General features: G+C 41.5%; 1 protein-coding gene across 1 annotated transcript in view; it reads left to right on the plus strand.

The window, feature by feature from the left end:
• LOC147684252 (putative cation-transporting ATPase 13A4) overlaps positions 1 to 18,621 on the plus strand; it is a 287,710-nt gene that overhangs the window by 185,970 nt on the left and 83,119 nt on the right. The window contains exon 17 of the mRNA XM_086944653.1: positions 11,228 to 11,345. Within this exon, the coding sequence (XP_086800779.1) occupies positions 11,228 to 11,345 (118 nt within the window). The remainder of the gene's footprint in view (positions 1 to 11,227; positions 11,346 to 18,621) is intronic.

An 18,621-nucleotide genomic window follows, 5' to 3' on the forward strand; every position in this document is an offset into this window, starting at 1 on the left:
CTTTTTCTTGCTGGTCATATCTGAGGCCATCATGACTGGTGCTGTGTTTTGTGGCCTGGAGTTCTTGCGATTCACTCCTGGCCCGTCCACTTCTGGTTCAATGTGCACTCTGTGTCTATGGCCCTGGACAGACAGGGACAGGGTTGAGATAACTTGCATCAGCGGACTACTACTTCGTGCATGGATAAATGGCGTACTTTCGATTGTACAAGTATGATCGCTTCCTCATCATGTTCCTGTATTTGACTTTGCAGTGACTTCCTCTTCTCGTAAGTTCCAATTGTGCACAGGTGGGGGGTGGGAGCAGATCGTTTTGATTGCATGTCTCCTCTCCCATCAGTTCTTAGTTCTTTTTTCTCCTTTCCCCTTTCTTCTTTTTCCTTTCCTTTTTTCTCTTTTCTGAGTCTATATTTCGGGACTCGGTTTTTGGGCGACAGGCACACTGCTAGGGGGGGGGGGGGGGTAGGCCGTAGCCTCTGCATGCGTGCTGGGTGGGGGTTTGGGGGTGGGTCTTTTGTTTCGTCTTGGTTCCATGGGCCTTATTTTTCTCCTTTCTCTCTTGACTCTTCTTACTCTTTCCTTTTTCCTTTGGGTCACTTTGGTGGTTAGGTGTAGCGCTGCTTATTGTTTCTGCTGTTGGTCTCTCCACTACCGTGAGTCAGGATGTTCCACGATCATGGGGCGGGTACTGACCAGTATGTATTGTACTGTTTGTTCCTATCCTCAAGTTCTTCTGATGATCCTCTAATTATTGCTTAGTTTGTTGGTGATTCGCTGGATCATTGCCCGCCATGTGTTATCGATGAAGTGACTGCGTCTGATCCTTCTTACCTATAACTTTAAAAATTAACCTCACTTATCCTGTACTCAGTGGTCCCCCCTTTTCTCCAGTATGTGATGCATCGGATAATTGCTGTTCCTCGTCTCAGGGACTGCTGAGCTGTTTTGATTTCGCGGCCGGCCTGCATGGTTGTTGGCCCGTACCTGTAAGCTTTTGTTGCACAATAAAGGTTTCCAAAAAAAAAAAAAAAAGGATGTTTCCCGTTGTTTCAATAAAGTCTCACAAGAAGAGCCTGCACATTCTATAGGAGCTTGCGTTGTCTCTTCTGCCTGAGTGGTGTCGCCACCTCATCAGCTAGTGCTAGAATGACTGTCCTATCCTCTGTTTGGCATCAATTGTTCTCTAGTTTAAAAGCTTCTGTATTTTGAGAACCCAGGTGTGCATTTGGCTATGGTGATTCTTCATTAATCAGCAGTACCCCTCATAAAGAATCTCAGCTCTGGCTAGTGTGACTACCTCAATCCATGCTGTTGGGAACACGGTCTCCGGTCCTGAAATGAATCACTGCAAAGCATTGATTCCACGTGTGCTAGTCCAGTTAGTTGGAAGACTACAACAAACAGACTTCAGAAGGCTATGAAGTCCATGAACTGGAAACAATGAGTGTAATAACCTGAAGGGAAGTGGTCATCCTAACACTGGCCACCCATACAGGCCAGTGTTACTTTGAAAGACTGCAGCATTGCTCCTCACTCTGTGTAAAAAAGAACTCCCAGTTTCATTGATTTTTGTTTTTGTTTTTTGGGTTTGAATATTTTCATTCTCATACATGTGGAAATATATTAGTATACCAGATAAAGCATGCAGTTTAGAGCTGTATCTCTATAGTAAGGATTGTTTTCCAGCCACACTGGACCGAATACCTTCACCATATCTAAACCAATCCACCACTATTATCTACAGAGGAAACCCAATAGTAAGAGGAGCCAGTTTCCAGCATGGCCGCTTGGAGCTGATGGTCCATGGCGAACCCTCGCTCCACTTTTCGGAGTGTTGTCCCGCCCCATTGTGGTCCACTCAGACCAACGATTCCTCTGTTGAACACTTGCTGACTCCCAGAAGCTGAATTGTGCCCTTCTCGGACTTTGCTTCGTGGAGATATGAGCCGCAACATCCTGGCCTTCCTATCCTCCTTGATGGCACCCAGGGAGCTGTGAGACTGTGCCCAATGCCGAAGGAGGTGTTCCACGTAGCCGCCTGACCACCATTCCCCTGTTCTCTATTCCATACAGGAGACTGGATTGAGCTTTCACTTTGAACGGGAAATCAAGTATCCCGAACCGAGTCCCAGGGAGCGGACGTGCTGGACAAGATAGCGCCTCGGGACTCTTTAAGCCGACGGTGAGTGGGGATTCCATGTAATACCCTAATGGCCCATAACTATCTCAGGAGGTGGACTGGGCTTGTCCCTGTTACCATAGGGCTCTCTCCTTTGACGAGGCAAATACTGATTCCCGGATGCGCCTGACTCCAACATGGCGCCCATGCAGCATTTGCTTCGGGCAGGACTTTTCGGCTCTCTCCAACTGGGCAACTCTTCCTTGTTCACCATGGAGTCTTCTGATCGACCATAATCTCTATCCAGGGAACTGGCATGTCCTTAACAACAAGGGACTTGAACAGCACCTGACACTAAAACGACTGCCACTTATCCCACCTAGTCAAGGACAAGTCTTGTGGTTGAAAACCCCCAGCCTCAGAGTCAGTGATCAGCAAATTCAACCTACCAGACTTAGAGGGCAGCCAAGCTACATATCCTCTCCTACCCCCCCACTCTCGCCATCTATACTCACCCGCACATGGACTCAAGTCTTTCATTCGCCTCCTGATCCTCACCCTAAGCCGGTGGAGTCCGAACCGCATGGTCGAACCCCGGTGGAGCTGCTCCGACCTACTATAAGGGGAGACTGGCTCTGGCACACCGGTTTGGATGTCACCTACCCAGCCGGTCTTTGGACATTTGTCTTATCTTCTCCTCCACTGCTGTCTCCCTCCTTTTGGACTTCCAACTCTCCCATATCTGTTTGGACCCTGACTCTCGTTTTCGCTAATAACTCCTGTATTGATTACTAGCAGCCCGTCCCGACGTCGTCCAGGGGAAAAAGTAATGTGTGAAAAAGTATTATAAAGCTTTTAGTATTTCTCGGTACACAACATTTTTGGCTTCATTTGATTGTGGACGTAGAATAAATAGGTTTTTCAAATTTCCAGACCTTGAAAGAGCAACATATAACTGCCCATGAGTGAAGCAGTCTTCTCGTAAGTCAATGCCTATAACTTTGTATGTTTGTCCTTGAGATTTGTTAATAGTAGAAGCAAAAGCAATGTTAATAGGGAATTGCAAGCGTTTAAATTGAAATGGTAGATCATTTGGTATCATGGGTATGCGTGGAATGTGTGCTAAGTGTTCTGCGGCAGGGCCAGAGAGAATAGTAGCCTTAATGACATAGGGTAAAAGACTTATAACTTGTAGTCGTGTCCCATTGCATAGATCAGGTGGATGTAGGTTGCGTAATAACATGATGGGAATCCCAACTTTCATTTGTAGTACATGAGGTGGAAGTCCGGATGGGTTAAGTGAGTTTCGGAATTCTTGAGGATAATGCACAGCGTCTTCAGTTTCTAATACTGTATCAATGGATTTATAGACTTTTGTTTCTCCTGGTATTTGAAGTAGTATGTGTTCATTGATATGGTTAACACTTGAGTTTCTGGGTGCAACTATAGCTCTTTCACAAATCCAGCGGAAGTCTCTTGTAGCAATCTGCTCTATGTCCGGGTATACATGTTGTATGAGTTCCTGTAAGGTAGACACTGGCGTACCAAAGTTGGGAATATTAATATTGTCATTATTGGTAGGTACTTCACCATTACCAAGTTGGAGTAGAAGATCAGCAAAGTGACTATCTCCACCACCTAAATGTGTCCTCATGTTAGTGCGTAATGTGAGAGTTTGAACACAGTCCCAGAGTTGTGATGCTTTTAAGCATGCTTTTAGTATGTCCGCACGTGTTCCTCTTGGAACAACAGGAAGAGTTTGTCTGAAGTCTCCAGCAAACACAAAAGTAACACCACCCATTATGGTATTAACATTTTGAATGTTTTGTAGAGTTCTATTGACGGCGTCTATATGTGCGCGGTGTGTCATAGTACATTCGTCCCACACGATAAGAGAGACTCTTTGAAGCAGTGTTCCAATGGGTCCATTTTTGCGTACAGAGCACGTTGACTCTTTCTCCAATGAAAGATTTAAAGGTAGTTTAAACGTTGAATGTGCAGTTTTCCCACCAGTTAGCAAAGTAGCAGCTATTCCCGAAGTTGCTACAGCAAGAGCCAATAGTCCTGAAGAGCGTATTTTAGCTAGTATGAGGTTTATTAAGTACTTTTTCCCTGTTCCTCCCGGTGCGTCTAAGAAGAATAATTTACCTTCTTTACTTTCTACACTTTGAGCAATGGTGGTGTATGCGACATTTTGATCCGGAACTAAGTTTGGTAAATGTTGTTCTACGTATTGATGGATGTTATAATTTGAAGGTAGTATTTGAGTGTGTTTGTTAGTGTTATGTATCGTTCTATAACTTTCTGGCAATTTGAAATCTTTTAAAGATTTCTTATTTAGTTCATAGAGGGAGTCTTCTATTGCTATGAGTCCTTGGTTAAAGATGTCATTAGTGAATGGTATTGAGTCATCATATGTTTCTTGTTGTTTTCTGTGTAGGATATCTTCACATAAATGTTCTTTGTATTCCTCCCATAAAGACATTGGATCCGAAGGGTTACTGAATATCAGAATAGTAACAAATAATTGGCGTAGTTGATTTGGGCTATCTGAAAGGGCAGCATCATTTAAAGTATGTTTCCAATGTTGGTCGTCTTCAATGAGTCCAAGTGATTTACATGCAGCTTGGTAGGTAGGCATTAATTGTCCATGAACGATTAAAAGACTTTCAAAGCTTGTAGGTCCCCGAACATGTTGTAAAAGAATGCGTAAATGGAAGCACTCAGATTGGTTTGGGTGAATAGTGTACATTCTCCCAAGAGCTGAGTCCTTTTTTACTCCAGGGTGACCTAATACGTCAATTCCACGTTTCCTCCGTATAAAAGTATTTTTTCCCCAGGTATAGTATTGTGGTACCTCTTGGTATAGCAATGTTTGAGCAAAAGTGTCCGTGGCACACAATTTAAAGAAGGCCGTAAGTGTTGTAGGTGTTGGATTTTCTGCTACTCGGTTCATTGTTTTTTTATTAAAATAGACTCTTTGTCCATTTGGCAGATGTACAGCTAGATGTGTGACCGTCTGATGTCTTTCATGAATGTTAAACTGAAGGATGCGCCAAACAGCCTCTGAAGTACTAATATACCTGCCATTGAGATGTTTCAATTTCATTATGTTTGTTTGCAATAGTAGCAGTTGCTTGATCTGAGCCTTTGTTGATATATTTGCAAATATATGTAATAGCTTTCACTGATTGGCAGTATTCAATATTAATGTGAGCATTGAAAGTGCGACATAGTACAGGTGAATATGGAACCACCCACTGATTATCGACAGTAATTTCTTGGCCTCTAACAGTCATTGTGATTGTCTGTCCGCCATGTTGTGGGCTCCTTCTACGGTAAATGGGATAACCATTACCACCAGTTTCTGTTTCATTAGTGAGAGGGCGTGGGTATTTTTTGGTACAAATCCTATTTTTCATACATGGTGATAGAACATTGTGTTCACCACATGGGCCATGCAACATGTTCTTTTTAACAATCAAAAATAGTTGTTAATCGTTGACAGGATCTGGCAGCTCAGCGGATATAATAAGATCTACTTCGTCTGCTTGTATTTTAGGTTCAAGCCACAATAGGATGTGCACGTATGGCAGTCCCCTCTTTTGCCATTCAATGGTAAATATGTTAGCTTTGGCATATCCAAAGATATGTTTTTGCGTTAATATTTTCATGAGTGCTTTCACTTTTAAATTGAATACACGTGCAATGATGTCATGTCTATCGCATGATCTTTGTTTAGGAAATAATTCTTTTTTTAATTTCTGGCCACTCTGGATTGCATGTGAAGGTGATGAACAAATCAGGTCTCCCATAGTGCCTAACGTTGGTCATTGCATCTTGTGTCTTTTCGTGCATGTACCTGGGCAAGCCAGTGAAGGTAGTGGGTAAAATGACGTGTTGTCCAATATCTGAAGCGTGAAGGTGCTGATCTTGATTGAGTGCATCTTTTAAGGTTATGTAGTTTTCTGCCCATAGTTGTGTTTGATTGCGGCGTGTGAAGTCGAGCCTTTCGGTGATCATTTTTGCCATCATATCAACAATATATTGATTAATAAGATTTCGAAACCAATGTAAGGTATTGAAAGTTGTGGATCTAACCATTTAGAGTATAGGGATTATATTATATTGTATTGTATTGTATTTTGAGCTTATATAGCGCACAGCTACCCGCAGTGGGTTTCCCGGCGCTTGCTTAGGGAACCCGTCCTCGTATTCCCCTGTGAGATAACCCCGGCAGGGTATCCACAAGGTGAAAGCCAGGCATCCCGCCGCGAGGGGCCGTTGTGGAGATTAAGCAAGCTATTGCCCAGAGTCGCAGAGTGTGAACCTGTGAGTCGAGAAGGCACCGGAGCGAGAATTATCGAGTCCGTGGAAATTTTAGCCCAAGACCCGCCGAGGCGTGAAGGTGCTGATCTTGATTGAGTGCATCTTTTAAGTTTATGTAGTTTTCTGCCCGTAGTTATGTTTGATTGCGGCGTATGAAGTCAAGCCCTTCGGTGATCATTTTTGCCATCATATCAACAATATATTGATTAAAAAGATTTCGAAACCAATGTAAGGTTTCGAAAGTTGTGGATCTAACCATTAGAGTATAGGCATAGTATTGCATGCATGTAACATTTTTGGTCTTACCGCAGTTTCCTAGTATGTTTAGACAATAACCATCTTCACCTCGTGGGAATAGAATGGGGTATTGTAAGGGGTCATATGATCTATGCAATTCGGAGACTTTACGTAATATTCCTTCTCGGGTATGTAAGACAATGTCGCGTGGGCCTTTGTTTTCATTATCTAAAAGAACAGCAACTTCATCAGTTGTTGGTGCATTATATCTCCCTGGATGTGTATTTGGAGGGCGTTGATCAGCGTGGATGATAATTTCAAAGTCCTCATCATGTGAATGCATCTCATAGTTGTATTTAAGTGACCTAATGTACGTGTTATGAGTGTGCAATATGGTTTGTAGTTCTTCAATTAGCTGTCTGTTTAAGTTTGGGATCATGTGTGATCGTGCATCAACTTGTTGCATTGCGGAAAGGAAATATATTTGTAGAAATTGTGGGGACTTTCCTTCTTGTGGAAGCATGCTGCCAATTAAGTGGTATAACTGTCCATGTATTTTAAAAGCAGGCATGAAATTGCCTTCTTTGACTTCATTTGCACCAAAGGATGTCATTTGGAATAGAGTATTGTAACGGCGTGTGTTTGTTAAGAAATGATTTGAAAGTGGGTGAGTGCCATCAAGTAGTTGTTTAATGATTGAAGGTGGTTCTTGTATGTTATTAATATTGACCTTTCCTGATAAGCAACAAAGGCCTTTAGGTTCCGCCTTCCATTTCTGTGCGTAGCACTTGGTACAGACACTGTCCATGTTTCCAATTATAACATCTGCATTGTTCATGTAGTCAATAAGTGGGTTGTAGTTGAATGCTGATTTGAGGCTATGTACTGTTATTGGAAGCATAAGTAAAGGTTGGTCTGTAAGTTGTGTTTGAGCTTCTCTTGTTGAAGTTTGTAAAGTGGAAGTATGAGGTATAGTAGTGGACGTTGATGGCTGGTCACTGTTGTGCTGAATTGGCTGTGAAAGCTGAGAAGTGTATGGATCAGCGATGTTTGTTAAGTGGTTGTGATCCTGTTCTTGTGTTAGTCGTATGCGCTTATTCCTTGGTGCCCGTGTTTTATATGTTGCCCTTGAAAGTTGTCTTCCTCTTCACCATTGTAAGAAAGTGATTGTAATATTTGTAAAAAGTGTAATGATATTTATGCTAATTTGTATTGTGTTTTGCAATATTGAATTTGTCCTAGAATGTTTATGTTGTGCACCTTTTTGTAGTAGGCTATGTGTGGTTTGGATATGTTCTGAAAGTGTAATGAATGAGGCGTGACAATCTGTGATTCTGGGCAAATCACGTAATCTCCCCGTGCCTTAAAAAAAATGAAGGTGTGTCCTCAGGTAACGTAACTGGTGGTATGTAAAGCGCTCTGATAGCCGATTCAGGTGAGGTTTGAGCTATATAAGAGTGTGGAAATAAAAGAAAAGTAGTCCAGTGGATGTTCTGAGTAGAGTATGTTAAACGTGTGTGTTTTTGAAAAGCAATATGTATACTACTATTATAAAGAGAGAACGCTCAAACTTTTGTATCTGAACAACGTTGTTAGGGTGTGTTAGCGTTGTAAAGAAATAATGTCCTTTTAAATGTCCTTAGTTATGTTTTTGATCATGGGTAAGTGTGGTTATATTTTCCACAAAGCAAAGCAGCATCAAGTAGCATAAAGCGCCGTCAATTACTATACGTTATGCCTCGTTCTGTAATGTAAATGCGGCAGCATGAAGTAAGTGTGATTATATTTTCCATATAGCAAAGCAGCTTCAAGTAGCGTAAAGAGCCATCAATTACTATACATTATGCCTCTTTTTGTAATGTAAATGCGGCAGCATCAAGTAAGTGTGGTTATATTTTCCATATAGCAAAGCAGCATCAAGTAGAGTAAAGCGCCGTCAATTACTATACCTCATGCCTCTTTTTGTAATGTAAATGCTGCTTATTTAAATCCTGCTGTTTTTTGTGTTCTTGTCCGCCCCCCGGTGGCAACGTGTAATGTAGTTGTATTTTTTGTTAGAAGTGCAAGGAGTGTTATGTAAATCTTCCTTTTTTAGTTTCACTGCCAGCCCCCAACCATCAAGTAGCTGAAATCTGCGTCAATTAGTATACAACATGCCTCTTTTCTCAATGTAAATTAGGCTTATTGAATTCTTCCTGTTTTTGTTTTCCTGTCTTTCCCCTGTCTTAATGTGTTATGGAGTGTGCCTGTAATGTGAAGTTTAATGAGTGTTATTTAAATGTTCATGTTTTTGGTTGAGTGCCTGCCCCCTTGTTGAACCTGTGATGTGTTGTAGATATTTTAAATGTGTTGTTGTTTTTGGCTAAATCCAGCGAGGGCGGGGTCAGAGCAGGGCTATTTGTTTCCCTCTGCAAGCATGTCCGACCTGTTGTAATTTGTATTTTTGAGTATATTTTTCAATTAGCATGCATTCACGTTGTGTAAAGCTTCCTCAATGAGGCCCTGGCTCCCCCCTTTCCAGGGCCTTGCAACAGCGTTTTTGTGGCTCGTTCTGTGCCCTCTCACAACCTGTAATTCCACACAGCAATAATGGTCTGACTATGTATTGTGAGCGCTGTGTCCAGGGACTGCTTTGAACTCGTTTTTGTGCTTGTCCCTGCAAGAACATTAGACAGTTAATTCCCGTCCATCATGCCTCCTTGTGTAATGTTATTGAGGCTCGTTAAATTGTCCCTGATTATTGATTTGGCCGCCCCGCCTTTACATAGCATGCATGATGCCTCGTTGTAAAATGGGAAAGAGGCTTGTTCTTCCTCTTTATTTCCCTAGCTGCCCCACGTTTAAACAGCGTACTTGATGCCTCATTGTAAAATGGGAAAGAGGCTTGTTTTTCGTGTTTATTTCCCTGCCCGCCCCACGTTTACAGAGCTTACTTGATGCCTCTTTGTAAAATGGGAAAGAGGCTTGTTCTCCCTGATTATTTCCCTGGCCGCCCCCTGTGTATCCCCTTTGAATAACAGTGGACGACTCTAGAATCGTTTTTTAAAGAGCGTACATGCAATTTTTCCGTGGCCTGTGACAATGTCTTGCTCAGTTGTTTCCCGCGTTAGTGGCTCCGACAGCAATAATGCTCCTAGGAATCACGTGCGTGTTGGACCAATGCTGAAGGTTTTTATTAATTGTCTTTACAATAAATGTGCTACTTGTGTGATTGCTTGCGTGATTGGTTATTTGTGTAATGTGTGTGGCGCCATTGATTGTTTGCTGCAAGGTGTGGTGCTTGCGTGATTGGTTATTAGTGTAATGTGTGTGGGGCGATTGGTTGTTTGCTGGAAGGCGCAGTGGCGCGATTGGCTGGTTGTGCAAGGTTGTTTTGTGGGTGTCACTTCCAAGAGTGTTGCGTGATTGGATGCTTGTGTGGCTTGCCCAACTTTGATTGGCTTTTCGTCCTGAAGCCGCGCCCCTTGCCTCGGAACCTTGCTGAGGCCACACCCCTTTGTTTTTGTTACCTCGAAACCCTGCAGAGTCAGTGAGTACTAAGCCTATTGCACATGGCAATTTTGCAATTTTGCACATATTGTAAAAATGATCATTCCCAATTTTTGATTTTGCACATATTTTAAAAAGATCATTTCGAAATTGCTATTTTAAAAACGATGTTTATGACGTGCATTAAACAGTGTTTTTGCTGAAGTTGCTATGTTATGTGTGTGCTTGCGTGTGTTTGTAGAATCTGTTGGTTGCTGTAATGTGTGTGTGCTTGTGTGTGGTTGCAGAATCTGTTGTTGTGTGTGTGCTTGAGTGCTTGAAACCGAGTGAATGGGACATGCCCCTCTGCCAATGTTACCGCCCATATTGAGAACAACGCCCACAAGGAACTACTTTTTCTGGAATGTTGTTTGCCCTTCGTGATTTATATGTTTGAGAAATGTATAGCCTATGTCCATCTCCTGGACCTCCCCTTTCCAACGCTGTATTGGGTGTTGTGATTGATGGTGTACTTCTGGTGTTTACCCGCATCAAAGGTTCCCAGTTCTCGCTTTATAATAGTAGTAGAGATATAGATGTATTCATTCTGTTATTAATGTGAAATCTCTGTAATTTGTAACACCCTGTTTCCTTATGTAAAGCACTCTGATACCTCCGGGTCTAGCCAGGGCTATATAAATCTGCGTTTGCAGTGTGGTGGAGAAAGGGTGGTGTGGCCTCTTAAAACCTCTTAGAAATCCACTGTGTGGGACTTACTGGAGGGAACAAGAGGGGAATGCTTGATTTGTGTTTTTTGTGTGCATAATTTGCAACCATGTTTTACAAATTGATTCTTGGTCCATCAGGCCCAAGGTGCTGTAAATAACTGGTATAATCGTCCGAAAACATGTTACCAGTTTATATCCACCAAAGTTGCCATAAGGACGTAAAATAACAGTATTTAATAAAGCATTCTCCGTCTAAGCCTAAATATGAGTTATAAATGTAAGCTCTTGGGATGTAACCGAATGTTAATTTGTGATTTTTTTTTTTTATTTTTTAAATATTCTACAGTCCCTTCCAATTTTTCAAGCAAACTTCAGATTTACACCAAGCAGGGGTTCCGGGTCATTGGATTGGCGTACAAGTCTCTGCCATCAAAGACTCCATCTGAACTGCGCAGTTTAGCAAGGTAAGAGATTGATCCCACAAGCACTTTCAAGAAGAGGCGGTAACTATTTCCTGATGGAAACTTCAAACCTCAGCAAGGAAAAGCAGCTGCTCTGCTGAGATTATTGCATTACAGTAATTGGAAAACATGCTAGATTTGTAATTAGTGTCCTTTGACATATATTGTTTTTTTGGTCCCTTCGCAAGACCTCTTTCTAGTGTGACACGTGGCCAGCTTCTGACAGTGGATTCAGGGTTACCAAAACTTGTTAGGGCTATGCGAGTGAATGACCAAATCAGAAAGCTTGTATAGAACACCCTAAACTGAAACACTTCAAGGTGCTTTCTGAGTGAGGTGCTTTGAGTGAGTGGAATTTTATTGTTTTTAGACGGATTTTCCTAATTCGTAACCTGATTTCTTAGTTTGTACAACTCCTATAATGTGATTCCAAATAGATGCCAATTGAGTATCTGGAAGGGGGTGTATTGTAGGTGTCCCAGTATATATCAATATCTTGCAGCAAAAATCTATTCAGTATCTCTGCTGCATTGATCTCCTGAAGGGGAGGAATTTGTAGGTCTATGTCTTCATCAGGATAACAGGTACTAGCTTTACAATTACATTGAGAACGCAGCCACAAAGATGGATGAGGCCCGAGACTACTGTCCCAGATATTGAATACTTCAGTGGCATCCTCAGAATGTATTTGCTAGTAAACATTTGTAGGTGGGGAAGTGGAACTGGCAAATCAGACCCATTATCATGGATGCTGATGAGGTTTTATTGAATCTGGATACACTGGACACATTCCTGGGAAGGTCCTGAAGTCTAACAACTGAAGGCACTTATAAACACCGACTTGTGAGGTAAATCCAATGATTTATGGATCCTCTGTCCATTTATTTGTCGCCCAGATGCTCATTGGTTGCTATAAAACTTAAACCTATTCAACACAATATTGCTGGTGGGTTTAAACCTTTTTTCCATTAAGTAGCGCCTCGTAATACACATTTGTTGTTTCTCCATTTTCTGCAATACTTATTTGAGGCAGAGCTCTAAATACCATCTGGCCTTTAGATCCAAGGCAATGTAATAAAATACTTTTTTTTCTTTCTGCTCCCATTCTTTCCCCATCTATGGCCTTAATATAATTTACAAATTCTTCTTTCCATCTTGACCAGTGTAATGGGGTTCCCCTTTGCATTGTAAACAATTTGCAGGAGGATCAAACTGCATTTCTTTTAATTGGCAGATCGAATTTGTGATTATTTTTCTGTAAACTATATATATATATATATATATATATATATACATCGAAGTTAAAGAGAATTCATTGACATTCCTGGCAGAACTTACCAAAACCTGTACACTGCATTTTGGGACATGTATTTCCATCTGGAGGTCATGTGACATTGCGTATTTAATCAGCACAACGCACTTTGCTTTTGATTAACTTTCCCACCTGTGACCAAGGCGAGAGCTGAAACGCATAAGGAAAGGGGAAGGAGTGCTGTTGCCACCGCAAATAAATGGTTTCATCTCTGGAAAGGGCCTCGGTGTGTGTGTTTCCTGTCGTGATGACAAGAGTGGGCTGCTCCACGCCCACTGTAGAACGAGGCCGCCCTGAAGGGTCGGGGGCTCCTTGAAATTGGAGAAATGTGCTTGGATGTTATTACAGGAGCATGACCCACTACAGTCACACTACCTACGAAGGTAACGCCACTGTGTGAATTGCGTGACTGTTTGGAAGGGAGTCGGAGGGGTATACATCTCGCTCTGACCATCCAGAGGAACAAACGTTTTTGAGGTGGTGAACGCTTACTGTGAGAACTTGCCATTAACTCAGCACATCTCGAAGAGGAAAGCATATCCATTTAAATCAATGCAGGAACGATGTAATTAACATCAGAAACATCGAAGTTAAAGAGAATTCATTGACATTCCTGGCAGAACTTACCAAAACCTGTACACTGCATTGTGGGACATGTATTTCCATCTGGAGGTCATGTGACATTGCGTATTTAATCAGCACAACGCACTTTGCTTTTGATTAACTTTCCCACCTGTGACCAAGGCGAGAGCTGAAACGCGTAAGGAAAGGGGAAGGAGTGCTGTTGCCACCGCAAATAAATGGTTTCATCTCTGGAAAGGTCCTCGGTGTGTGTGTTTCCTGTCGTGCTGACAAGAGTGGGCTGCTCCACGCCCACTGTAGAACGAGGCTGCCCTGAAGGGTCGGGGGCTCCTTGAAATTGGAGAAATGTGCTTGGATATATATATATATATATATATATATATATATATATATATATATATATATATATATATTTATTTATTACCTACTGGCGGTCGCCAGTAGGTAGTTATAGTTAGGATTATTTTCAATGCAAAGTCTCAACATTCTATTGTGAATAACTTTGGCGCTGGTTGAGGAATCTGCCTGAAAAATTCCTCAAATTTGCCTCGCGGCGCTCCGGTCCTTCCATGAAAGATTGGGGGGGATTCGTTTAGCGGGGGCCGAGATAAAAGAGGGGTCCCAAAACTTGTTTTCCCCATGTTAATTTCCATAGGGCGGTCGACCTCACTTTTAGCCCGAACGGCTGAATGGATTTCCACCAAACTTGGCAAAATTGTAGGACTGGTAGCCCGATGTGTCTTTGCTATGTCTCAAGATATGTGCTCCAGTGGATTATGAGTAATTTAGGTTCAAAAAAATATATATATCTATAGCAGCGCCCCGGTACACGCACCGGGGCGCTAACCAGCGCGCTACAAGAGTTCGCGCACGGGGGCTCTCGGGTGTCTTTCAACATTCCAAACAGTCCGGTGCGGCCGCCATCTTGTGTCTCGGTAGGATAGAGACACAAGAGGTGGCAAAAATAAAGGGGGAAATTGCCATAAGGGGGCAGAGTAGACCCCCTTTGACCCCCTAGGTTTGATGTGGGGGCTATAAAAGGGCCCGCGGGGGGAGCGCCCGATATGCTCACCGTGGGAGCGTACTGGGGAGCGTACAATGGGGAAAAAAGAATGATAGAGTTTTTAAAAAATGTAGCCTTTTTTATAAATTGGAGGTAGTTCTAAAAAGAACTGTTTTTTCTTCTTTTTGTTGTTTTATATTTTTTTTAATGTTTTTTGAACATTTTGTACTTTTTTTTGCTTTTATGAACTATTTTATATTTTTTTGTTATTTTTATGGGGAGAAACAAAAAACAGGGAATTGAAAATGGCTCAACTGGAGCAAAAAAGGAAAAAATTACGTTTTTTTGGGGCAATTGTGGTTGTCACCAGCAAGGAGGATCAGCTTGATGCTCTGTTCACCATAGGAGATGGTCTTACCGCAAAAAATACATGTAATTCTGTATTCCCCAAACATTTATTCTTCCATCAACTTTTACATATACATATATAAAACAAATTTATTTTTCAAAAAGACACACATTTACTGGATGGTGTTATCAGTGATGTCATGAGTGATGTCACTGACCATGTCATGAGTGATGTAATATGTGACGTCATCAGCAGTGCATTGCACGCGCAAGTTATAGTGAGTCCAACTAACTATAACGTGGGAATTTCAATGGTTTTATGAGAGTAAAACTTCCTGCTAACTATAACTGCTGTGAAACCTATGGTTTTTTCAGTGAATTTAATAGGTTATTTAAATGCTAATTCCTAACTATAACTGCTGTGAAACCTATGTTTTTTTCAGTGAATATATATATATATATATATATATTACCTACTGGTGGTCGCCAGTAGGTATATATAGTTAGGATTTTTTCTCTATGGGACTTTTGAAAATTCTATGTCTAATAACTTTAGCGTTTGTGAACGGAATCGGCTGGAATTTTCAGGAAAATGGCACATTTTGTTTCTGAGCAGCCCCTGAAAATCTGGGGGGGTTTCGTCAAGGGGGGGCCGAGAAAAAAGGGGGGTACCAAAACGCGTTTTTCCCATTCATTTTTCCATAGGGCGTTTGCCCTCACTTTTAGCTCGAACGGCTGAATGGATTTGCACGAAACTTGGCCAAATTGTAGGGACTGTTAGCCCGATGTGCCTTTGCTGGGTCTCAATATATGTGCTCCAGTGGATTTTGAGAAATTAACATTTTAAAAAACAGATATATCTGTGACAGCATCCCAGGTAGCGCTCCGGTTCGCGTACTTTTCACGTAACGGAACTTTGCGAAGCGAAGCTGATTGGCTCTCCGGTGTCTGTCAACATTCTAAACAGTCCGGAGCGGGCGTCATCTTGTCTCTTGGTAGGATCGAGAGACAAGAGGTGGTGAAAAACGAAGGGGGAAATGAAGGAAAGGGGGCAAGGTAGACCCCTTCTGACCCCCTAGGATTGATGAGGGGGATATTAAAGTGCCCCGCGGGGCAAAAAAAAAAAAATAATAATTTTGCGGTTTTTCGTCGTAGAGACGCGTCCCGGTACACGAACCGGGCAGCTAATCGGCAGCGTAACGGGAGTCTGAGGAGAAACTGATTGGCTGTCAACATTGTAAACAGTCTGGAGCGGCTGCCATCTTGTCTCTCGGTAGGATCGAGAGACAAGAGGTGGTGAAAAACGAAGGAAGAAATGAAGGAAAGGGGTAAGGTAGACCCCTCCTGACCCCCTAGGATTGATGAGGGGGCTATTAAAGTTCCCCGCGGGGCAAAAGAAAAAAAAAATTGCGATTTTTCGCGGTAGAGGCGCTTCCCGGTACGCGAACCGGGCAGCTAACCGGCAGCGTAACGGGAGTCCGCCATCTTGTGTTTTTGGAGCATCCGTTTTGCGTACCGGGTAGAGTTCCGGTAAGCGTAACAAGGGGAAAACCAAGAGAAACAGTAAAATAAAATTTAAAGGAATAGATTTCCACCAAACTTGGCAAAATTGTAGGGACTGTTTGTTTGATGTGCCTTTGCAAGGCCTCAAGATATGTGCACGTGTGGATTTTGTCTAATTAAGGTTAAAATAAATATATATCTCTGTAAGCGTGCTCCGGCGTGCTTACGTTACGGGTTTTGTTTGCGCTGCAGAGCTGATACGTCACGGTTATGCGACGCGTCATGAGGCGTCTCACGTGGCTACGTGATATGTCACATAATAAAGAATATATTTTACAGCTATAGATATTAGCTCTTAAAAAACCAATGAAATTCACTGAAAAAACCATAGGTTATAGACCATATATAGTTAGGAATTTGCATTTACAAAACCTTGAAAATTCACTGAAAAAACCATAGGTTAGAGACCATATATAGTTAGGAATTAGCATTTAGAAAACCTTATTTTACTCGCACAAAACCATTGAAATTCGCATATATAGTTAGTTGCACTAACTATATATCGCGCACCCGCAATCCACTGCTGATGATGTCACATATTACATCATTCATGACATGGTCAGTGACATCACTGATGACATCACTGATGACATCTCAAATGACATCACTGATGACATCACTGATGACATCTCAAATGACATCACTGACGACATCACTGATGACATCATTCATGTGATAATACGATGAACCTCTTCAGACTCTAATATAACCTTAGATACACTCAGTGTAAACACATACTAACAGACTGTCACTCATCCATGGAGTTACTCATACACTTAGTCAGTCATGCAAAGAATCAATCACACCTCCATTTCCTTAACTATACAGTTATACACACCTTACTTATTCAAACATATATTAACACATATGTACTCTTTTATACAATCCTTGATTGAAGTTCACAATGATTCATACAGCCACTCACACATTCACTGGCTCTTATGCACAGTTATTTATATATGTCAACTCCCACATGTACTGTGTTTTACATATGTACTTACTTTGACATGTAGCACTGAGATATCCATTCACTCACCAATACACTCATGCACACAGTCAACCGCCCATACAGCTGTTTCCACACGCACTTTTGAACCCATACATCTAGTGAATCAACTGCTCACACATCTATGCACAGAGTCATACACCTCCCAGCCACCCACCCACATACTCAGTCTCCCATACAAATACTTGGGCAACCAATCAATAACCCATATAGTTACTCATATAGCTACTGATTAACACATGCAGCAGTTTACAGAACAACAGACATAATGATGCACAAATTAAGACCGTTTAGTCACTAACCCATGCACTCAGTGAGACACATTTAATCACTCTCTCATACAGTCAGTCATGCACATACTAAATCATTCATCCAGACACTTATACATCCACTCATTCTTCAATATGTAAGACATATTTTAACTTTACAGAAACATACAGTCACTGGATGATGTCATCAGTGATGTCATCAGTGATGTCACTGACCATGTCATGAATGATGTAATATGTGACATCATCATCAGTGGATTGCGGGTGCGCGATATATAGTTAGTGCAACTAACTATATATGCGAATTTCAATGGTTTTGTGCAAGTAAAATAAGGTTTTCTAAATGCTAATTCCTAACTATATATGGTCTCTAACCTATGGTTTTTTCAGTGAATTTTCAAGGTTTTGTAAATGCAAATTCCTAACTATATATGGTCTATAACCTATGGTTTTTTCAGTGAATATATATATATATATATATATATATATATATATATAATTATATTCGTATGTACACCCCTTTTTTATATAATCCAATGGTTAGCTATTTCATTGTGTTGTTCCTCTTTTATTTCTTCTGAATGTAAATGTTCACTGTCATTCCTTGTTTATGGTCTTTATTTATCAAACATTTTCTGCCCACCAGTACTTGTCATAAATTACTTCCATTACAAATATTGTCCAACTTACAAGTGATTTCCTTTTTCCGTGTAAAGATGAACTTCCTTCGTTTTAAATCATGACCAATTGTTCACCTTTACAGCCAGCGTCGTCGTTGCTATGGCTGTTTCCAAGGTAAACAAAATGGCCGCCACGTCGTACGCATTTGCGTCCCTTCCTACCAGCATGCCTTACAGCTCCCAGCATGCTTCAGGCTTCCTCTGTTTATCGTTTGCGCTTAAGACAAACAATGGAAATTACCAAATGACGTCAAACACAGTGTATGAAGCTCCTGCCAGCAACACTTGAGACAGCTCGTAGCAGTGATTTTTTTTTTTTTTTTTTTTTATCGCCAGTGCTGCTGATGGCTTAGGGCAGATCTTTGAAAGACGCTACTCTTCTTAAACCGGTAGGCACGTCATACAACTGATTATGTTAACAAATGGCATCACCTAAAATAACATCTATTTTGTCGAGTAACAGTACCTTAGTTTTGCAATATATAGGCTCCCTTGCATTGTTTCTTTTCCTCTGTT

The sequence above is a fragment of the Lissotriton vulgaris genome, chromosome 11 (assembly GCF_964263255.1).
Source record: "Lissotriton vulgaris chromosome 11, aLisVul1.2, whole genome shotgun sequence".
NCBI lineage: Eukaryota > Metazoa > Chordata > Amphibia > Caudata > Salamandridae > Lissotriton > Lissotriton vulgaris.